The 17,012-nt window shown below is 43.4% G+C and overlaps 1 protein-coding gene across 4 annotated transcripts in view; it reads right to left on the minus strand.

Moving 5' to 3' along the window:
* The window catches only part of PDE4B (phosphodiesterase 4B), a 382,092-nt gene that overhangs the window by 34,633 nt on the left and 330,447 nt on the right, over positions 1 to 17,012 (minus strand). For 3 of the 4 annotated variants that reach the window (XM_047788750.1, XM_047788751.1, XM_047788752.1), the window contains one exon: positions 9,312 to 9,424. In XM_047788750.1, the coding sequence (XP_047644706.1) occupies positions 9,312 to 9,424 (113 nt within the window). Of the gene's footprint in view, positions 1 to 9,311; positions 9,425 to 9,670; positions 9,851 to 17,012 lie in introns of those variants that run through there. The other variant, XM_047788753.1, reaches the window with a different exon arrangement.

Genomic DNA, 17,012 nt, shown 5'->3' on the forward strand with positions numbered 1-17,012 from the left:
AGCTGGATCTTAGTACCATAATCTTCCACTAATTAACCTGATGACTCTGAAGAATTTATGTCGCAATAAAATTACTTCTCATTCAGATTGTGCCTTATAGTTTACAACTATCTTTGGAGTATACTGGATATTTAATCCTCAGTTTTTATAATCCTCATCTATAAAATGAAGTCTTCAAATAGGTAATACCTACAGCTCCCTTTCGGACTCAAAGTTCTAGAATTTTGTATCATGTAACCACATTAAGACTATAACTAGAAAGAATATAGTTAGCTCTTTTTTGGTTTAGTTTATCAACTTTTACCATTCATACTGACCAAAGACATTAGGTAGTTGCCAAATTATCATTCCACTTTGCCCTGTCTGATCAGCTTTAGCACACAGTCTATGTGGTTGAGTTGGAAAGATATTTTTATTTAATAGTAACATATCTTCTTTCTGTTTTCTTTACAAAATAACTATTTCAAATTTTCAGATATAAAAATGCCAAAACCTCTTGTCTTAAATGAAAAAATTTACATTGGTCGAGTTGCTTTTACCTCCTGGTATCTATACTCAAATTTCATTTTTATAACTGCTGAGAGTTATACAATATGCACTATGTTTTTAGCAAAGAGGGAAGGGAACTTGGCCATTTAAAGTTTTTAAATGACCATTTTAAGACGATTATGTATTTTTTCTTTTTTTTCCCTTTTGTTAAAGCTTTATTCAAGTATAGGTGATTTACCATGTTGTGAAAATTTCTGCTGTACAACAAAATGATTCCGTTAAATGTATACACATAGCCATTCTTTTTGCAGATGAATCTATTTTGAATAGCTTTAAAAAAGAGATGAAATTGAGCCATGAAGATGACTTGCATTTTTTTGTGTGTGTCTTTTTTTGTCTTTTTTGCCTTTTCTAGGGCCACTTCCCACTGCATATGGAGGTTCCCAGGATAGGGGTCAAATCCGAGCTGTTTCTACGCCAAAGCCACAGCAACGAGCCACAGCAACAGTGCATCCCAGCCGCATCTGCAACCTACACCCACAGCTCACGGCAACGCCAGATCCTTAACCCACTGAGCAAGGCCAAGGATCGAACCCGCAACCTCATGGTTCCTAGTCGGGTTCGTTAACTACTGCGTCACGACAGGAACTCCGATGACTTGTATTTTCAACGTGTGCCCTAAATGCCAATCTCCGAAGCTTTTTTGATGGTAAGTAATTAGCAGAGGGAAACATGTGACTTCTGAGTAGAAGTGCATGATCTAGAGCTTTTCAACTCTACTCCATAAAGAGAAAAAAATATCACCAGGCACTTTTTAGAGAGAAAAAGATTATCAGTCACTTCCCACAACAGAAACAAAAGAAATGGGAGTTTTACTGTCTTCTTCATTTCTAAATAACTTAACAGTCCTTTTTTTGTGGAAACGCTTGGCTACTTTAAAGTAAATCAAACAAAGGAAGTTACAGTAAAATATCCAAGAGACTAAACAGTTTGGCACCAGTTGAGAGAAACATCACGTACAAGTGAGCAAGACAGGGAGGGGCTGGCAGGGCTCTGAAAAATGCTACAGGGAAGGGATGCACAGGGACGCACAGGGACAACTGGCACAGTGCCTTCTCGAGTGTGAAGTCGATTGACTGTGGCACAAGTTTGCCCTGCCATCTTCTGGCGCGGTAAGTCCTGGCTTCCAGATTGCTGAGCTACTTACTCCGCTTGCTGAGCGAGGTTTTACTTAGAAGTAAACTGTTTTGGAAGAATAGGACAAGAGCAAGTTCCACCCTGGGCCTTTCTTTTCATAGGTAACAATGGCATGGATTGGAGGAGCCTTCTAGCCTGGGACATATTCTAAAAGAACAAAAAAGATAGGAAAGGAGTATAAAAAGATGTAAAACAAGTCTTTATTCCGTTAACAGTCTAGTTCCATGTTTCAAAATTTGTGTTCTGGATTTATATTTGCTCTCTAAACATAACTATCTGATTTTTTTTTTTAATGTGGAGGGAAAGGCTCCCCCTAAAATGACTTATTTGTTCTATTTTGAGAATACAATCTCCTATCTAATCACCAGAGGTGCAACAATCGGAGGTAATATGCCTTCACTTCATTCCTGCTTGCTTTTTCAGAGATCTGCTCATTCGGGGACTTTCAAGGCAGTAAGGCAGAACGATTAGGCTAAATGGATTAGAACTCAGTGAAGAAAATGGTTCTATAAACATCGAAGCAGAAATATTTAAATTAAGCAAAACAGATTACAAATCAAATTTATTCCAAAACACTAAACAACTTTCAAACTCTTTGACTTGTTTTGATAAAACTAGAACTTGGAATACTGACTTAACACTCGATAACACAACTCTACTTTGTCACAGAAAGAGAGACTGAAATAACGCTGGGTAAAGGACAAACAGCTTCATTTTCTACGTCTTCTCCGTATGAAGACAAATCCAAGGAAGACAGTCTCCATGTCATGTCTAGGACATTTCCCTATATTAATTATTGCTACGGAAATATTGCTCCTCTGTTTTATAGTCATACCACATGCCTTGGAAAGGACATAGTACTTGATGAAATTGCCCAGCTTATTTTAATGATCATAAAAGTTAAAAAAAAAAAATCCTCTCTCCATTTTCTTTTTGTTTTAGGGATGGGTAAAAAGGGAATTGGGGGTAGGCTAAAGTCCTTTAAACACAACATTGCAGTCTTATCTTAGGCCATATTAGAGAACTGGGGGAAACAAACAGATCTTGCATTTAGCAAACGGATCCACAATATGCAAGGATGAGTTTAATAGTGTTATTGACAGTGTTACGATTGCTTTACAACCATTTTCTATAACGAGGGTTATTCTTCCCCCCTCTCTTCTATGTTAATAGATGCTGCTTCCCAGCCATGAAGACTGAGCTAGAGGTTATTCAGAGCCAGTCTAGAGACCCAGAATATGCTAATTGCAGACAAGGATTTTGAACCAGACCTACCCATCAGTGATGGCCAAAGTGAGAAGAATAAGAACGCCTAAAACTACAATAAAATTCCCTTCCAAGGAATATATAGAATTAAATATCTCTATATTTCTATGTTTAACTCTCCCGCTTGGATCATTGACAGTGAGTCAAATGGCCCTGAGTATGAATTCTGGCTCTCATCTTTACCTTAGGTGATTAATTTCAACTCTCTAAGCCTCACTCTACTCATCTGTTAAATGAGGGTAATGATAGCACCTGTTTCAAAGGGTTGCTGTGAGTATTAAAGACAGACTGTAGATTAGGAGCTTAGCACAATGTCTGTGCACAAAACATACACCCGCAAAAGCAGATTGGCTGTTTACTATTACGGTTCTGTGGCTGAATACAGGAGCTGAAGATAGTCTTCATGGAGATAGTCTTTAACAATTTTGTCTTGTAGTTAAGAGGCAAAAGTTCAAAAGGATTTAATTGTTTAAAATAATACACCCAAGGAGTTCCCGCTGTGGCACAGTGGGTTAAGAATCCAACTATAGTGGCTTGGGTCACTGCAGAGGTTCAGGTTCAATCCCCAGCCCGGTGCATTGCCCCAGCTGCAGCACAGGTCACAGCTGTGGCTTGGACTCAGGCCCTGGCCTGGGAACGTCCATATGCCTAGGGTGTGGCCATAAAATTAAAAAAAAAAAAAAAAAAAGATAATACACTTAAATAGAGGCAACGCTAGGATTCAAAGCTCATGGCTTTTTCCCAGGCTCTTTTCACTTTGCTGTCTCCAGTACTATATAAATCTGAGCAGTAAAGAGAGAAATTCAGATCAAAACAGTGTATGAGTCCCCCACTTGGCCGTTGGAACTGATTTTTATTCTATTCTGCCTTCTAATCCAAGGTCACCTCTAACATTTGTAGGGCTGCATCTCATAAGCCTAAATACGTAAAGACACAGATTGAGCTACTTCCAACCCTCCAACCTTAACAACTATTCCTAGTAGCTTGGGCAGCCAGATTGAATTCAGAAACCTTGAACTCCTTGGATGGGGTAGTGCAGGGGGATCTAGCTTTTGGACCATGCCTTGCACTAGTCCTTCCCCATGTCAACTCACTCAAGCCAAATTATTGCCTCTTGGCTACTTCTCAGGCCTAAATTTCTGCTCTCCTGCAGAACATCCAGGAAAGATGCCTGTACGGGCCCCGGAAGTGAGTTCAAAGCCATCTGAGTGGACAATGTGGGGGTCCAGGCTCCCTTGACCCAGCAAACTCCTCACCTGCTAGAGCAGAGAACAGCTGAATGAAGACTAGGCTAGGGCTCTCTATAAGCACAGGGTCCAGGAAAAGAATCCCTCTTGCCCTAAGGGGGGCACTGCTCTCATCATAGCATTTAATTTGGGGCAAAAGTGGAATTAATCCCTTTCTGTGGCTGGCCAACTGCTTGTCCTCTTCCTAACAGAGTTCCAAGATGAATTTGTTGACCAGTAAGATCTATTTCCTTTCAGTTCTTCTGGAGCTAACATTTCCCCTCCTTACTGATTATACGGTTAGGTAGAAAATGACTCACCAGCTTTAAGAGCATCAACCTATCATGGTCACATTCCAGTGCCAGGCAGCTTGGGCCCCAGGTGGCTCCAGACTGGGAGAATTCTATGACTTCAAGCCCTCCCACCCAAGGGCACAGGCAATTAGCTGGCTTCACGCTTGGTACCTCAGTCTCCCTGAAGAATGGGAAAAATAAACCTGCATAGCCAGGGGGCCTCATTTCCCCTGTGATGGTTTCTGTAGTTGACCTCATGATGCCCTTAGAGAAGAAGGTCCGTCTATCTCCCATGCCCATCTCACAAACTTCCTTTGCAAATATTTACTGAAGCACTGGGTGCAGATGCTGTAGGGAAATCACTGATATTCAGGGTTGCTCTTTTCAACAGCAGAACATCCCTTGTTCATCGATAAAGTTCAGACCTTTGCACGGCACGTAAAAGAGCCTCAAGGCAAGGCTAGTTGAGCAAGGAAAGGGTCGTGGGGGTTTTCAGGGGGGAAGTTAGGTCAGGGACGAGCTGCTTGAACCTAGCTCCTTCCTGGGTATCACAATATGCTCATCTTTTGAAAAACATCCAACATGCTGGGTACGAATGACCCTTTTGATGTTTTTCACCTAAAAACTTTAGGCAAGAGACTCTGTTTTTCAGTCCAAGTCCCCCGTCAGTCACAACTCCACTTCAGTCCACCTCACTGAGATTGTTCTGGGTCGGTCCTTCCTCAGCCACTGTTGTTGCAACTCTGTACTTTTCTGCCTGCGTCTGTCAGGAAGGAGACAGGAAATTCTAGTCACCCTCACAGCAGCTGCGCCATTCCTCCTCTCCTCCTCCGATGACGTCGGTTGGCTTTGGTGACACGAGGTCAGGAACTGAGCCACAGTGAAGGTCAGGAAGATAGGTCAGTGTTTATGCCATTGTTGCGCTGGGGATCCTGCTGAGGCTATTTGCTTTCTTCCTTTCTATACTGTTTCTCTTTCCGTTCCTCTTTTTATAATGTGGAGCCAAAGCATCCTGTTTTCAAAACATCTGACTGTTTTGCCACTGAGGAACTCATGCTCTGATGCATTTCGCTGAAGTGTAAGACAATTCTTCTAATTCAGGAGGCGATAACAGTTGCAACCAAAATTAATGAACAAATCTAAGAAGGCAATCTGCTGTTAGAGCAACCAGCTCTCAGGCAACTAGCTGAACTTGGGCTGCTGGCTGAAGGCTCACAAGACATTCTTTTCATCTTGAAAGACAACGTCATTGCCTTGTAACACTTCTGCTGAATGTATGCCATCTTGTCATTCTTGGAGGAAAATGATCTACGATAACTAACCTACCTGGCTGCATCTTTCTCTCTAATTCTGGAATTCCATTTGTCCTGTGGCCAGCACTAAGGAAGGAGGGAAATTCGGGCCAAGGAGGAAGATATGTTTTTGTAAGTTACAGAAACGATTCCTTACCTAACTCTCTGGGCTCTGAAGCTCACTTAGGACAGCCAGTGAGTCTCAGTTTTCTTCAAAAGGGTTAAGAGAAAGCCACCAACCAACCAACCAACACACTCCCCTGTCCAGAGGAAGTGAACATAAAAGACCACTTGCTTTTCTGCCACCAGACACAGTCAGTGCTCCACCCCATGCATGCAGACTGGTACATATGCCATCTCCAAACACCTAAGCAAAACCCTGGCTTTCCCATCACCACTTTTATGTAAGTTCAGAGATTGCAAACAAAACAGAGTCACTTAGCTGATCAGAACCAGAGACAGTTTTTTGTAAAGATGCAGTAAACACTATTAACTTATCACTTACTGAACCACACAGTAAGGGGCAATCGATTGTTAGAGAAAACGGCTCTCACGCATCTAGCTGAACTTGGGCTGCTGGCCACATATTGGGGGCCTTTCTGGGTGCTTTAGATGCAGCATGATCTCAGTCGTCACAGCAACCCTGGTGAGATGGGTACCACTTTTGTCTCTGTTTTACGGATGAGGAAGGTAAGTCTTAGAGCAGGTAAGTACGTTGGCCATAGACAAGACACTGGTAAGTCATAGAGACAGGATTTGAGCAATGATTTTTTGACTCCAAAACCCATGTTTTCCACGTATTCCATATATAGAACATCTTTTCTTTTTTTTTGTCTTTTTGCCATTTCTTGGGCCGCTCCCACAGCATATGGAGGTTCCCAGGCTAGGGGTCCAATCGGAGCTGTAGCCACCGGCCTACACCAGAGCCACAGCAACATGGGATCTGAGCCGCATCTGCAACCTACACCACAGCTCACGTCAACGCCAGGTCCTTAACCCACTGAGCAAGGCCAGGGATCGAACCCACAACCTCATGGTTCCTAGTCGGATTCATTAACCACTGTGCCACGACGGGAACTCCTATATAGAACATCTTTACCGTGACTTTCAAGTCTGTAGTCAGAGATTTGCCATGACTCCTTTGCTCAGTGAGGGTAAGCAAAAGATGACCAATAAGAAGCCAGAGTCATGCAGATGTGATGACAATGATGATTATGATGATATTTTTAAACAGCAACACAGATGGAACACTCAAATAATTTTGCCACTATTTGAAGGGGAAATTTTAGTTTTACCACAGATCATTCAATTTCCCCCTAAACTGGTAGAGATCAATTTCTTTTTGGTGGCCACCAGAATACGGTCATGATATTACATATGCCATGGATTAAGCTTCACCTGAAGTCAGCATCTGGATAACCAAGAATTTGGGGGTGGGGGTAGCTAAGTGAAAAGAGAGAGAGAGATCTTTCTAAATACTGCAATTGACTTTAGCTGTCAGCTGGGCATTATTCATCCACTGGATAATTGCTTTGCCCTACAACCTTTCTAGAAGGAGGCGAAGCTGCATGCCTTCTACTTAAGCTAACTGTGTCAGCATTAAGGTTTAGCCCTTTCTTTAGGGTTAGCTCTATTCAACTTTCATTGCTTCCTGCCCATGACACCATAAAGGAGGAGCGGAAGGCTGAAGCGATTGGAAGTCTCACTAGGACCTACACGGTTCCTGGTCTCAGAGCCTTATTAACTACTGCACTGAAAATGAAATTATTTTTTAATAAGTTTGCAAGACAGACAAGGTGTAATTTCAGCACTCCAGACACAAACCGAGTTAGAATCTACAATGCCTCAACACTCAGAATGAAAACAAATGGCAATTTGCAGTTTCTCGATGAGTAACCTTTTTCTCCCTCTGGAGTTGTCTAGTTTATCTTCATGACTCCAGAAGAAAGTTCAGCCTGCCCTTCATGGTGAAATCTGCATATATATATATATATATATATATATATCCCTAAATACTGGAGCTATATGGTGAAATCTGTTAATCTGCTAATATATATATTTATATCCCTAAATACATCTCACATGCATGACAATAATCACAAAATGCAAAGAATGGAGTAGGCCAGAGCTGGCCTGAAACTCCTTCTACATGGATGCCAGTGTGGTCTGGAGAAGTTACGCAGTGAAACCCTCATTATGGGGAAGTAGTTGGTTGAGATTTACAACAGCCTGGAAAAACCCAGAATTTAGCTTTAATTGAGAACTTCAGAGAGAAGTCAGTAACTCGTTAAACCTCAAATCTTTTTTTTTTCAACTTGAATCGGAACTAAAATTTGAGAGAGAGACTTAATTTTGTGCCCTTTCATTGATCAATAAACAAGAGTGAGAAGAGTTTACTCTCTACGCTATTCCCTGCTCCCCGCCCTCATCCAACTTGCTTCTGCTGCTCAGATCCTTTGAGTAGGACCCAACAAGCCTTGATAGGAAGGTGATATGTTTAACCTCAGGAAAAAGGGAGGCGGGACACACATTCAGGACTGGAAAGGGCATTTGGCAGGTGTGGAGCAAAATTTCTTCTGAGACCCAGAACCTTAAGACAATAATAAGACAATACCACAGGCCAGGATGACTGGGAATTCAGAAAGGTGTATTTAGGAGGGTACAGCGTTAAGGCTTTTGATTAAAGTAGAGGGTGAATGTGTGTTAATATGTATATTGCATATATAATTAACATTCTCTAAGAGAAAAATACAAACAAAAAACAAGCAACAGCTCTCACTGCATAAATTAGCACTCTAAATCCAGGCGTTAATTAAACAAATGATATAATGATAGATAATTAAAGCACTAAGTTTTGTCTGGGAATCCTAAATAAACCCATTTCTTCGCAGTATGAGTGAACCTTCATTTCAAATGATTCCATTTTGTGAAGCAGCAAACTTTTAAAAAATAATTTTTTTTTCAGAGACAAGATATATTCTCTTTTTAATCTTAGGTCGTGCTAGCATCACAAAAGACATGTTTATTAAGAATCCCAGAATGTCCTTCTGAGGAGGATTTCAGAATTTTATGAAACTTCAAGGCAGATCATTCTCGCCATTGATACACAGAAGTCACATTATTTTCTTGCTCAAAAAAACCCCCACATATAACACCTGATTGCAATGCTACATTATGCTACCCTATGGTTTCATTCAGATTTTATCTTCTGGATAATTGTTTCCAAAAAAAAAAAGAAAAAAGCATTTTCACTTGCATAGTCATTCCTATACTTTATAAACGCCTCTCACCTTAAACACATTCTGAACGACATCAATAAGAAAGAAGTTTGGTTTCTGGGAATTAAAGCTCACTGAGGATTTTAAACTTTCGCTGTAGCATCAAGACCCAAGCAAAGTGTGGCACTTGGGAACGGAATCCTCGGCGGCAGCTCAACAAAGCTATTCAGACAGCCGCGTCCCCAAGCACATCTGCTGCAGGCGGAGGCCAGGGGAGCCAGGAGCTCCCCTCGCGGTCACGCTCTAATGAATAAAACGGTCATCTCTTACCTTGTTGGAAGCCATCTCACTGACAGAGCGGTAGGTCTGGATGGTCTCTAGCTGGTCTAAGCACCAGTCCAGTTCCTCCAGCGTTTCCATTGCTAATTTTTGATAAGATTCTTCTGCAAACAAACACACAGACATGTAGTTAGGCTGGAGCGGCTGCAGGCTGTCCATAGCCGAGTCACCGCTGCCGCCGATGCCGCCGCTACTGAAGGTGGCCCCGTGCTCCTTCATTATTTGCGCGCCGACTCCTTCCTTCCAGCTCTCTCCACCAGGAGAGCAAATCACCGTGGTGCTCGGCCGAGACGCTGGTGCCAAGTTTTCACCCCCCGCCCCCAGGGCTGGATGAGGTGTCAGTGATCTACCAAGAAACTTCCTCTGAGGAAGAAGGCGGGGAACCGGCTCTTAAAAGCTCATCTGCATACATGAGTCCTAAAACTCAAGGCAGAAGCAGTCAGTTTTCTCAGGCTCTCTCTGCCTTAGTCATCCCGGGGCTCTTTAGGGTGCGTGATGTCATTTCGGAGTGTTTGCAGTCTAGGGGAGAAATGAGGAAAGCGTTCTCGCCTTTGGCTTTTCTTCTAAATGAAACACACAACCGAAAATCGGAGGGGCGGGGGGGGGGGGGGGCGGGGGAGAGCTGACAGTTAAGTTGGAAGGCCTGGCAAGTCATTCATTCCGGGGAATGTGTAAATGTTGGAATAACTTTTAATTCAGCAAACTCTGACAAAACCCCCCACCCCCCATGCCACCCGTGAGAGAGGCAAGTCTCCCTTTTAAGTACAGGCAAAATCAAGTCTCCTTGATAAGACTTCAGCCTCAGAGAAAACGGTCTGAAGGTTTACGTGCACCCATGTATTGGCCTGGGAGTCAGGCAGTTCTTGTTATACTAAACAAAGCTAAAACTTCTCTCCTGCAACTGCCAGGATCACAGGGAAATTCTGAACCGGACTTTCAGGTGGAGCCAGATGTGAACACTGCAGATTTTTTGATTAAAGGCTCGGATTCGTCACTGTAGGAATCTGGACTTTCTGTCAAATTTATCAGTGGTCCATTAAAAAAATACTGCTTTTAAGATCATATTTTTGCAGGATAATGAAGTTCTTTTTAAGGGTTCACCATATGTCATTCCATACACCAAAGTGTGAGCCTAAGCTAATATTAAGGTTATTTATTTAAAAACATTACGTTAATAAACACTGAAATTAGCTTATAGATGCCAGCTAAAGATGCTACAGACAGTTTCAAAAATTGGTCAGACTCTTCTCCATATCTGACTGATTTTGAGGGAACAATATGCATTCACCCTCCGGAGTTTTCTGGAATGCAAACACAAAGTAGACATTAATAAAATTAAAAATTTCACTCAAAAATTTATTTTAATTTATTTATTTAAATAATTTGGGGGGAGGGGGGCCACACTCCTAGCTTATGGCAGTTCCAAGGCCAGGGATCGAACCTGCACCACAGCAGTGACCCAAGTCACTGCAGTGACAGTGCCAGGTCCTTAACCTGCTGCACCCCAAGGGAACTCCTCACACAAAATTTGATTATAAACGGGGAGTTCCCACTGCGGCTCAGCAGAAACGAACCCGACTTGTATCCATGAGGATGCAGGTTTGATTCCTGGCCTCACTCAGTGGGTTAAGGATCTGGCATAGTCAGCCTTGAGCTGTGGCGTAGGTCACAGATACAGCGTGGATCTGGCGTTGCTGTGGCTGTGGTGTAGGCTGGCAGCTGCAGCTCTGATTGGACCCCTGGCCTGGGAACTTCCATATGCTGCAGGTGCAGCCCTAAAAATGTATGTGTATATATATATATATATATATATATATATATATATATATATATATAAAATAAAGGGAAGACTACAAACATTCCTGTCACGTCTAGAATACAGTTTTCATATGTTCCTACAGAAAACCTAGGGAGACCACGTGGTTTTTTAAATTATTTTTTGAATAATTTTGTGTGTGTGGCACTCAGACTTGAAATACAAAAGGGAATAAACAGAAGAGAGATTCCAAATGACTGGACCCACTTGATCCAGAGGCACATTTCAGAGAACAGCTGTTTTGTTTATCCCCCACAGTGCCTGCCCTTCCAGATAAATGGGATTAAAATTCAATATCCTGGCACAGTGGTTAATGAATCTGACTAGGAACCATGAGGTTGAGGGTTCGATCCCTGGCCTTGCTCAGTGGGTTAAGGATCTGACATTGCCATGAGCTGTGGTGTAGGTCGCGGACGTGGCTCAGATCCCAGTGTTGCTGTGGCTGTGGTGTAGGCCGGAGGCTACAACTCCGATTCAACCCCTGGCCTGGGAACCTCCATATGCAGCAGGTGTGGCCCTAGAAAATACCAAAAAAAAAAAAAATTCAATATCCTGTATGTAATACTTAAACAACCACAAAACCACTGGAGGTGACTTCCTCCATTTTTTTTTTTCACACTTCTCTCAAATACACAGACAAGAGTTGAGATGTCTGTAGTAAAACTCATTTCAAGCCAGACTTGCACATACCTTCTTTCTTGCTTGGTTTTGCCCTGCTGCTTCAACACAAAGAATTGCCTCGCTGACTCTTGAGTGTGTCTGAAACAGCCCCTCGCCTCTATTTCCTTCCGGAAGAGCACTTCTCCCAAGGAAGCTTTTCCAGAAGTGACACAACCCTGCCATTCTCCCCCCGCTGGCCTCCCATAGAAGAAAAAGTCCCTCTAGTTCCCAAATACTCAGGCTTCGCTCCCTTGGTGTCTTCCACATCGCCACCCACCTGAGGTTCTCAGTACTTAAGACCAGCCATTCACCAGGATAGTAGGGAATAAGCCGCTTGCTCAGAGCATTGTGAACTGACCAATATGCAAAATGACTTTTGGACCATATATCACAATTCTCCTTCAGGAAGAGGAAAAAGGGGATCTGATTTCCCCTCACAAAGGAAATACAGTAATGATAGCAGGGAAGCACTGAAGAAGGAGGAGAACCCTTCAAGGATCCAACAATTCAGTGCCATCCCCCCAGCTCCTTCCTTGTCTATTACAGAGAAGGAGCACACGCATGCTCCTAGAGGTGGGACTTATCAGTGAGATGTCACCAACTGGCCAATGGGATGTGGCAGGAACTTACTCCACTGCCCTTAGTCTGGACAGCCCTAATAATTTTTAGATGAAAAGCTAATGTTGAAGTGAATGAGGATTTGGTCTGTCTTCAATTCTTAATCCATGGTCAAGACTTTCTGGTCTCACTTAAGCGCCTTCTTATCACAGTAACTAAGGCAGGAGGCACAGAGGTAGAGGGGGCTAAAGATGAGGCCATCTAACCCCAGCTACTTATGGGTACAGTCAAAGGAAAGGACCAGTGTAGCTCAGGACTAGCCTCTGCAGCAGAACGCTGTAGCTCTAGCACCAGATCCTGTGCTTGGTATCTAGCAGATATTCAGTAAATACGCAGAGAAAGTGCTTTCCCACGCAGCCTGCAGAGTATCTAGGAGTTCCCGCTATGATGCAAGGGGATTGGCAGCATCTTGGGAACACCAGAACGTAGGTGTAATCCCCCACCTGGCACAGTGGGTTAAGGAACCCGTGTTGCCCTAGCTGTGGCTTAGGTTAAAACTGCGGCACCGCTTGGATCTGATCCCTGGCCCAGGAACTCCATATGCCGCAGGGCGGGAAAAAAAAAAAAAAAAAAAAAAAAAAGCAAACGAGTATCTAGAGGCTGATAGTACCTCTGTAGTATCTGTAGTACTGTGGAAAGTGCATCAGCTTTGCAGTAAGACTCATGCTTTTTTGACTTTGTCTTCTACCACTTACTGTGTGATATCCTGAACCTTGATTTCCTATTCAAAAAAGGATAGGAAGTTATCTCATAAAATTATAAAGAGATGAACATGAGATAAAAGTATCTTGCATGGCTGCTAGTTTTTAGTACACACAGGAGTATAATTTTAGTGGTAATCAAAGTAACCCCCAAACGTGGTATGTGTTGCAGGGGAAGGAATACGAAGGGAGATAGAAGAACTGCATATTCGACAAGGGGTTTAATAGTCAGGATCAGCCACCTAATTTGCAGGGGCCAAGTGCAAAATAAAATGCAGGGTCCCTTGTTCAAAAAGCAGAAAAAAGTGCTCTGAAAGGTAGTAAAATAGAAAGCTTTATCCTTTCTTCTCTCGAACTGTCATCATGGTATTGTATTTTTTATTTTTTTAAAATTTTTTGGCGGGGATGAATTTATTTATTTATTTTTTAATTTATTTTTTAATTGTTATTTCCCCAAGACAATTTTTTTTTGTATTTTAAAAATAAACCTGCTATTTTAAAATAGCTCTAGATTTACTGAAAAGTTGCAGCGATAACAGAGAGAGTTCCCATCTCCCCCACATCTAGGTCTCCCTGTTGTTAACACCTTATAATGGCACATTTGCCACAATTAATGAAGGACATGCAGAGGGATGCCAGGAGGAAAGTGCGGACCCTCATAGGACCCCAGAGGCCCTGCCTCCTAAGATTGAGGGCACATGCACAACTTACCAGCAGCTGCGGTGCCCCTACCTGCCAGTTTCGAAAATGATGTGCTGTCCCCTGGCCCCACACCCAGGGCAGGCTCTGGAAAAGTCAGACATTTCCCTTCATAGGCTACCAATGGTCCAACCCACAGCAGAGAGGTGACAAAGGGTGGTGCCATCGCTGCACTGGGATGTGCTAGATACCTGGGTCAGGGGTGGACAGGAAGTGCACCTCCACCAAGACACGGCCTCTGTCTACCACGTAACATCCATGCCCTACCTGAGACGTTGCCAGGCACACACGCCCAACTCAGACCCTCTCTGCACCTGCACCCAGGCCCTGATGGGAGTGGATGGCAGCAGGGGTCACAGGCAGGTGTAGGGAGAAGGATGCTGGATGAGCCCTGGGGTGCTAAGGATCAGGGAGATGGGTGGCTGAGGACATGACCAGGGGAGGAAGGCAGGTGACAGGAGATGGGAGAGTGCTTGAGCCAAGGCTCCAAGCCACAGGAGTATATGCTCCATTTTCCCATCAGACGTACAAAACACAAGATCAAAGATAAAATCATTACGAGTTTCAAAACTTGACTATGGCGCCCTTCTGAGTGAGGGGGCCCTGTGCAGCATCCGGACTCACAGGCCCACAAAGCTGGTCCTGTTGCTTTTCTTACAAAAAGAGGCTCCGAGAAGGGACAATGCTTAGCACCCCAGAAGCAAATCTCAAGAGGATAAGAGCCACTAATGGGACTATGTATGGTCATGGGGTGGCTCTAGTTGTCAAGAATTTCCAGAAGGAAAAAGGAGCAGGGAGAACCTCCCCTCTGTTCTTCCCTTCTTTCCCTCTTTCATTTCAATAAGAGCAACAACGGAAGACTTCCTTCCTTCTGCCGGTCTGGTAAGTGTTGCATTTGACCTTGAGAAACAGGAAGAGGAGCTGGGTGGATAATAAATATTAATCTGGTAATAATACACGGTATTCATATAGCTTCTTTCTCAAAGGAGCTCCAAGCACACTGCCATTAATCCTTGCAACATCTGCGTGCAATAAACACCCAAGAGGTATGATTATCTCTCATTCACCTTAAGGCAAAAGCTAAGTCTGAGGTTAAATTAATAGAACAAGATTCTGGGCAAAACCATATCTTGGTCAATGGAAGACGGGATTCACCTCAGGACTGAAAATGCAGGCATTCCTGAAACTGCTGCTTTTAAAGTGGCATCGTACCCTTAGGTCTTTTCTATTTAAAATTGTGTAACTGCTTTCCTAAATGTTGTCATTTCTTGACTCTCCTCTTCCCTTTTCTGATCCAGCTAACGCAGCCACTAGCACGATATTTACTGTGAAATATTTACTCAGAAAACCTGGCTTGGTTCTGGTCCCGCCTCTTGCTTCTGTGGGTAACCTCGGGCAAGTTACCTACGTTTGCTGAGACTACATTTCTTTATCTTACAATGAACACAGGAAAAATGCTTGCCCAGTTCTCCCAGGGGAGGTAGCATGGGAGAATACACACAAAACCAGAGCGCAAACTTTCAACGCACATTCTGTCAATATCGTATTTATTATTACAGATGGGATATGGGTGCAGTGTAGAAAATTAGAAAATTACAGAGAAGCAAAAACATCAAATGGATAAAAAAATCACATTTTTACCAAGCAGAGATACCATTGGTAGTCCCCTTGTGCATATCCTTTCGTGTGTGTGTGTGTGTGTGTGTGTGTGTGTAATTAAAACAGATGACATGGTACAAACTGTGGAGTAACACTCTTTTTTTTTTTTTTATTTCAGTCAAGGATCAAAGGATCTCTGCTTTGATACTTTTCCAGCTCAGCTAATACTTAGGCCATATTTCAAGAGTCCCCGTTTTTTCATGCACGTTCAATAGAACATGGGTGTCAGTAGAGGAGTGCTGGGCATGTCAGACGCAGAGAGAGGTGACAGGAAAGGGCGATAAGAACCCTCAGCCTGGCCACAAAGGGCAAGCTGCTCAGAGCTAGAAAGCCTGGGAACGGATCTGAGCAGTGACGAAGTCAGTGGTCCAGCTGGTAACAGGCCTCAGGTGCCCTGAAAGTTGGCCCCACACTCTGTGTAGGAGAGCATCTTCTTATTCCTGCTCTCTGGGGGAGAAGGGGACAGAGGCCCTTTACATACTTATATCATTTGACTCGGAAGCCCTCAGTATGAGGGTTTTTTATTTTTATTTTATTTTATTTTATTTATTTTGCTTTTTAGGGCCGCACCCACGGCATATGAAAGTTCCCAGGCTAGGGGTCTAATCAGAGCTACCGCTTCCGTTTTATGCCACAGCTGCAGCAACGCAGGATCCGAGCTGCCTCTACGACCTACACCACAGCTCCCGGCAATGCCGGATCCTTAACCTACTGAGCGAGGGCAAGGATCGCACCTGCAACCTCATGGTTCCTGGTCGGATTCATTTCTGCTGCGCCACAATGGGAACTCCAAAGGGCTTCTTAATACAAATGAGAGGAGTTCCCGTTGTGGCGCAGTGGTTAACGAATCCGACTAGGAACCATGAGGTTGCGGTTCAGTCCCTGCCCTTGCTCAGTGGGTTAACGATCCGGCGTTGCCGTGAGCTGTGGTGTAGGTTGCAGACGCGGCTCGGATCCCGCGTTGCTGTGGCTCTGGCGTAGGCCGGTGGCTACAGCTCCGATTCAACCCCTAGCCTGGGAACCTCCATATGCCACCGGAGCGGCCCAAGAAATAGCAACAACAACAACAACAAAGACAAAAGAAAAAAAAATACAAATGAGAAACCTGGGGCTCAGAGAGGTCCCAAATTCACATAATTAGCAAGTGAAAGCATCATGAGATACCTAAAATAAAAATATTTGCTATCAACTATATCTCAATGCAATTTTTCGTTGAGATAGGATTGAGACCTACAGAAAAAGCTGGGCATGTTTCATGTATTCAGCTGGATGAGGTTGAGGGTAAATACATAGCCGTGAGCCCATCACTGAAAATAATCACATAAACCTAAGCATCACTTCTAAATATTTTCTCCCTCCCTCTGTGTGTGTGTGTGTGTGTGTGCGCGCGTGTGCCTTAACAATTTTTTACATGTATTATACAGCCATGCTATATACACAGTGGGTCTAGGACTTATTCACCTTATGCATTTGAAACTTTTGACCAACACCTTCCCAATCCCCCTTTGCCCAGCTCCTGATACAAATACCACTCTACTC

The sequence above is a fragment of the Phacochoerus africanus genome, chromosome 8 (genome assembly GCF_016906955.1).
Source record: "Phacochoerus africanus isolate WHEZ1 chromosome 8, ROS_Pafr_v1, whole genome shotgun sequence".
NCBI classification, from domain to species: domain Eukaryota; kingdom Metazoa; phylum Chordata; class Mammalia; order Artiodactyla; family Suidae; genus Phacochoerus; species Phacochoerus africanus.